The sequence below is a fragment of the Grampus griseus genome (genome assembly GCF_964374135.1).
Source record: "Grampus griseus genome assembly, chromosome: 2".
Classification (NCBI taxonomy): Eukaryota; Metazoa; Chordata; class Mammalia; order Artiodactyla; family Delphinidae; genus Grampus; species Grampus griseus.
The window spans coordinates 13,525,654-13,531,653 of NC_139018.1; the positions used below are offsets into that span (position 1 = coordinate 13,525,654).

At 57.9% G+C, this 6,000-nt stretch overlaps 1 protein-coding gene across 4 annotated transcripts in view; it reads left to right on the plus strand.

Annotated features, from left to right (window-relative positions):
• TTC7B (tetratricopeptide repeat domain 7B) overlaps positions 1-1,953 on the plus strand; it is a 237,585-nt gene extending 235,632 nt beyond the window's left edge. For all 4 annotated transcript variants that reach the window (XM_082647696.1, XM_082647697.1, XM_082647698.1 and 1 more), the window contains one exon: positions 982-1,953. In XM_082647696.1, coding sequence (XP_082503822.1) covers positions 982-1,203 — 222 coding nt within the window. In that variant the 3' untranslated portion in view covers positions 1,204-1,953. The remainder of the gene's footprint in view (positions 1-981) is intronic.
• The last annotated feature ends 4,047 nt before the right edge of the window (positions 1,954-6,000 follow it).

Consider the following 6,000-nt stretch of genomic DNA (forward strand, 5'->3'; position numbering starts at 1 on the left):
TCAACTTAAAAAACTAAAAACTTCTGTTCACAGAAGAAAAAAACCCCTCAAAAGTCAAAAACAGACTTTAGACAATTACGGTAACAGATGCACGTCTTCTAACGGGCGTGGGAAATATTGAATATTTAACCTCAATTGTTATGAAAGAAATGCAGGTTTTGACAAGGAGGGGACAATCTGCACTTACAAAATTAGTAAAAATAAAGAGTAATGGTAGCGGGGGTGGGGCGGGGGACGGACCACTGCAACTCTGTAGATGGCTAAAAACGTGACGCCACCCTTTGGGGATATCATTTGCAAAATATTTGGAGAACCCTAAAGAGTCTTATCCTCTGACCCAGTAATGCCACTTTGGGGAAATTTGTCCTAAAGGAAGACTCTCCAAATGGTTGTCCAGCTGGTTCCACTGAGCCTGTACAGGGCCTCTGGGGAGCCCACTGGGGACTCTGGGCTCCCCTCCCTTGTCCTACCCTCAGCAGTTCCTTTTTGTCTGTTTATACCCATAATGTGTGAGCGTGAGCAGTAAGATTCCATTTAGCCAAAGATTTACGGGGTATAAAAAACGCTTTGAGGGCTTCCCTGGTGGCGCAGTGGTTGAGAGTCCGCCTGCCGATGCAGGGGACGCGGGTTCGTGCCCCGGTCCGGGAAGATCCCACATGCCGCAGAGCGGCTGGGCCTGTGAGCTATGGCCGCTGAGCCTGCGCGTCTGGAGCCTGTGCTCCGCAACGGGAGCGGCCACAACAGTGAGAGGCCCGCGTACCGTTAAAAAAAAAAAAAAAAAGGCTGAACATCAGTAACTTCATACAGTTCATGGTTCGAGCGATTCTTTTGACTCTTAGCCCCAAGTGCAGGAAGAACTTGAACTTACGTTGTGCCCAGCCCAATGGAGATGCATGCCTCCCTCCAAGGAACGTGCCAAAACTCAAGGACAGATAGGAGTGCAGAGTGGTAGTCTCTCTGACTGTCTGTCTGTCTCTGCAGGCCCTGATCCTCCATCAGCTGGGCCGCTACAGTCTGGCCGAGAAAATCCTCCGGGACGCGGTGCAGGTGAACTCCACGGCCCACGAGGTCTGGAACGGACTGGGTGAGGTCCTGCAAGCTCAGGGCAACGACGCGGCGGCCACTGAGTGCTTCCTGACGGCCTTGGAGCTGGAGGCCAGCAGCCCCGCGGTGCCCTTCACCATCATCCCCCGCGTGCTCTGAGCAGCGCCCCGGCCTCACTGCTGCCCAGGCCAAGGGGGCCCCGCCTGGGCGCTGAGGGTCGAGTGTGCGCACGAAGGCCCTGGATGAATGTGCGATTGACCACAGTGGACTAAACAAACCAACCCCTGATCGTCGCTCTCTACGTGCATTTCTGTTGTCGTTTTCGCCAGCCCAATGGTAGTTTCTGAGCCTACTGACGTTGTTCAAAATGGACCATGTGCCATATTTTGTTAGCTGACATCTAAGTTTTAAGTAAAATGATCATGGAATTAATCTGCAAATATAGAAGAATATATTCAAAGTTCAAGTTCAGTGGCAGGACAGATTACTTTATCAGAGCTCTAAAGAAAACTGTTCTCGCCCCACCATCACCACTCCTGCCCTACCCTTGGCCCAGAAACCAAATGTGAATTTTCTGTTTTCCGCCTCAGTACTCGTCCAAGCCAGGACACCAGCCGACAATTTCTTAGTTTTGTTGTCAGTAATTGTACCATGTGATAAATTGCTGCCCTCACTTAGAACAAAGCCTGAGTCCAAGAATATTTATATTTTACCAGTATAGGCCTGTTACAAGAGAAGGAAATATGAGTTATTTAAGTTTAACTTTTTTATGTGAATTCAGAGTTTATTTATCGATGGAAATATGTACAAAGAAGCTTCAAATGGAATATTTACCGACGTTCCTTATACATGACAGACACTTGGCTAAATGGAAAGATGACGTTAATAATAAAATGATTTTTAAATGGACCCATGGCTTGTGTTGTTCGTGAAAGCCCACAGACCCGAGAGAGGTTAAGGCTCAGTTCCTGGGGTGGGGAGTTTTCGGCGCCTGGGGGCCGCCCTGGACAGGTCCGCCCTTGGAACTAGGAGGTCCAGCCCTGATTTTAGTGTGGGAATTCACCTTTCCCAGCTCTCCCCATGTTGCCTGGGATTGGAGCATGTGACTGAGACCTGGCCAGTTAACATCTAGCATTCACTTCTACGGAGGATGGGGAATGAGCATGTGACCTGAAATGGTCCAGTGAGAGTGGGAGCTGCAAGGAAAGAGTCTCACTCTCCTGAGGGACCTAAACCTGAGAGGTGAGGCTGGAACTGCAGTAGCCGTCCTGCCACCGTGAGGAGAGGGCATGTAGAGGTTTGGGGGCCAGACGTGAAGTCAGAGACTCAGCCCAACAGAGTGAAGAGTAAAGGTGAAGAACCAGAGAGGACTTGAGCAGGCCTCTCTAATCCCCCAGAGCTGCGCGGCTGAGCAGCTGTGGGGTGACCCCACCCTGCCAGGACCCAGGGAAGTGTGCAGAGCCTGAGCTCTGATCGTAGGCACGCTAAGTCTCAATCCCCCTCCCCCCAAGCTAGACACAACCTCCGTGACTCACTAGGCAGGCAGGTGAGGGGTCAGCTGATGTCTGGAGAGAGACTGAAGGCAGGAGCTCACTGTAGGCAAAGCAGGTAGGCATCCCAACTTTAGCACTGGCCCTGCCAGGCAGCACCTGGAGCTGCGGGTGGTCATAAGTCATGGAATTTGCAACGTGAGACACTGGCAGGAAAGGACAGGTGCTCAGAGGGGCAGCAGCTAGCCCTGGCTGGAGGGTCAGGGCCAGCCTGCCATCCTGTGCAGCACTGCGGGAAGAGACCCTTTCAGGTCAGGACCGGGAAGGCAGGAGGCCAGGGCCACCCAAGGATAATAGTCTAGGTATCATACCAGCCACTCTCTCCCAGGCTGGCTGTGTGTCAGGGCCTTGCCTTGGAGAGTCCTGCGCACGTCAGCCTGTGCAGGGGCACTGGTGACGGCTGCTGTCTGCCTGTCCACCATCTGTCCCCTCCGTAGTGTCCCATCTCCCTTGGGAGAACCCAGTCTCCACCCGTATGGCTCAAGGAAGAACACATGGGCCCGACCTTTTCGTCCAGAACTTTACAGCCCCCAAGCTTAGTGACTGGTTCAGGTTTAGACATGTGGCCCAAACTTGGCCAATGGGAGGCCCCTCTAGCACCTGTGTTATGGAAATATTAGAAAAAACCTCTTTCTACTGGGTTTGACATCCTGATAGGATGCCAGCCTGGGGATGCGGGTGGCCATTTGGCACCATGTGGGATGGCCTGCCTGAGAATGATGCCAACTCAGGAAAAGAGTGAGGAGGTAGAGAGACTGGGTCCCAGGGTCATGGCTGGAACACGAAAGCTCCAGCTCCCCACCGAGTTGGAAGGGAATGGGAGGGCGGGTGGGCCAGGGAGGGGAGGACGAAGAAGTGAGGGGAGAGGGGTTGCCCTTCTTTAAAGGGAGCCAGCCCTCCCCACCACCAGCAGCGGGGAAGGGTCTTGGGGACAGGGCCAGGTTGGGGCCTGGGCCAGGTCCCAGGTTCACTCTCAGGACCAGGGAGGGCTGTGAGCTCAGGATCTCCCCAGGTGGGAACCAAGGCCTCCTTCCCCTGGACCCCTTACCTGTTCATGGCCCAAGAGAGGGCCTGTGCGTGTCCCTGTCTGTGACAGCATGGAACAGCCCCCAGAGTCCTCCGGACGGTCACTCCGAGCTCCTCTGTGGTCACATGACCATCCTTGGATGCCCCATCCCATCTGCCCCCCGGAAGTCCTGCCCTTAGCCAGGCACCCATCTCACACACTCTGGAGATCTTCGCCCTCCACCCTGTCTGCTCTGGGCACGTCGGGCAGCCTTTCACTCCCACCTCAGCCGTGGCCCCAGCCCAGCGGCCCCTCCTCAGCTCCCCCGGCATCGCCAGCGCGGGGTAAGATGGCAGGCTCGGCTGAAGGCTTGGGGGCAGCAGAGGGGGTTCTGAGGCAGAGCCAGCCACTCCGTGCCCTGCCATGTCCCTCTTCCACGCCCTCCCAGCCTCTCCCACAGGGAGCCTAAGGCGGCACAGTGCCTCCTCCTTCACCTCCACCTAACTCCTTCCTGCCCTCTCCCCCTCCCCCCCCCCCACCTCTCATGTCCAACTGGGGGCACCAAGTGAGTTGTAGAATTGGCGCTAGCCCGCTCAGGCCTCCTCTGGTTCCTCTCCCTCCCGCCTGCTCTGGAAGCATCCACACAGGGGACCACAAGCTCCTGAGGCCGTGCTCAAGTCCCGTCCGGGGGCAGACGGGCAGTGGGCAGACCGTGCCAGGCTGTGAGGACCCCAGCCCCCTTCCCCCCCAACACACACACACAAGCGGATGGCTGGTCCCCAGGAGACTGACCCTCAGAACTGCCACCAGCCTTCCTCCCACTCGAGGTCAGCTCATTTCCTGCTGCCTCCTCCCACTCCACGGCCAGATGGGACCAGGAAAAGGACATCCTGCAAATGTCTCAGGCAGGCAGGGGCTCCTCCAGAAGGTCTTTGGGGGCCAGGCCGAGACCCCCACCCCCACCCTGCCCCGCCAAGGCCATACCCTGGGGGACCCATTCCAGCTCTGTGCCTGCCGGGGGGTGACCCTGAGTCACTGTCCTTCTCTGGGGACAGGCCCCCCTGCCAGCCTGCCCTCCCAGCTGAGACATGAGTCAGCAGGCAGCTGTAGCGGGTGTGCGGTGCCAGGAAGGGGCCACCCCGTGGGGCCACCGCGAGGGGCCTGGGAGCCAGGCTGCCGCTGGACGACTCCTGGATGCTCAGGCCCAGAGCGACGCTGGCTACGGGGGGTGGCAGGCAGGTCGTGGGGTGCCTTCTGCCCGTCCGCCTGGAGCAGCAGCTCCAGCTGGGCCACCCAGAGCCTCCAGGGCCCTCCCTGCCTCCCCCGTCTTCTACTGGTTGACCCCTGGCCCCCTGAGGACAATAGGCTTTCCTGGTGACCACTGGGCTATGGGTCACACAGATCTGGCTGGAATCCCAGCTCTGCCCGGTCACGTCACCGCCAGTGGAGAAGGGCCTCCTGCTCCTGTCTCAACGTAGGGGTGACATTTCCCCTCACACCGCCGTTGGGCCTGTTAATACAGCCTCGATGAAGCACGGGGCCTGGGCCCTGGGTGCGCTGCAGGGACGCCCCTCTTTCTCCCCTGCCTGGAGTGAGGCGAGTCCCTGGGGAGACAGGCCGCTCCCTCCTCCCTCTTCCCACACAGAACTATTTGCAACCACATGGCGATTCCCACTGCGCTTCATTCCCTCTCTGCTTGGAGGAGGAGATGAGACGCCTGGGCCGGGGGCCTCCTGCCCACAGCGCCAGGACAGCAGGGGTGCAGCTGGTGGCCTCCCTCACCTTTGCCTCCTCGGCCCCCGGGTCCAGGAGAGGGGGAGAGCCAGCCCTGCCCACACGCGCCATGAAGCTCACGTCTGCAGCTGCCTGAAGCAGGGCCTGTGTCCAAGGGCTCGGGCCGTGGGGTCGGCCAGCCAGGCTTTGAATCTGGGCCTGGATGCTCATTCTCTGAGGAACCTTGTGGTGGGGGGGACGGGGGAGCCGTCACTCGTCCTGAGCCTCAGCTTCCTCATCTGTCAAATGGGCAGAACAAGATCACTGCAAAGATTCAGAGTGTGTGTAACATAAGCACAGCGCTCGACAGGCACATGTGCTCCATTGATGGTACCCGTGTTAACATGACTTTCACCACCACTGTGCTTATCGTTACTCTCTGGTGAGAGCCCAGCCTGGCCCTCCCATGCAGCACCCCCAAGGCCATGGTGGGAAGGAGGGGATTCCAGCCTGAGCTTCAGCCCCAGCCCCCAGCCCCACTGCCCCTCAGCAGCACCCGGGAAGGTACAGCTGCCAGGAAGGTGGACCCCCCCCCTCCGGATCCCCCTTTGTTAGCTACCAGGTTCTGAGCACCTCCTGTGGCCTTAGGTGGTCACAGTCTAGGTGGGGACTGGGCAGACAGACAGC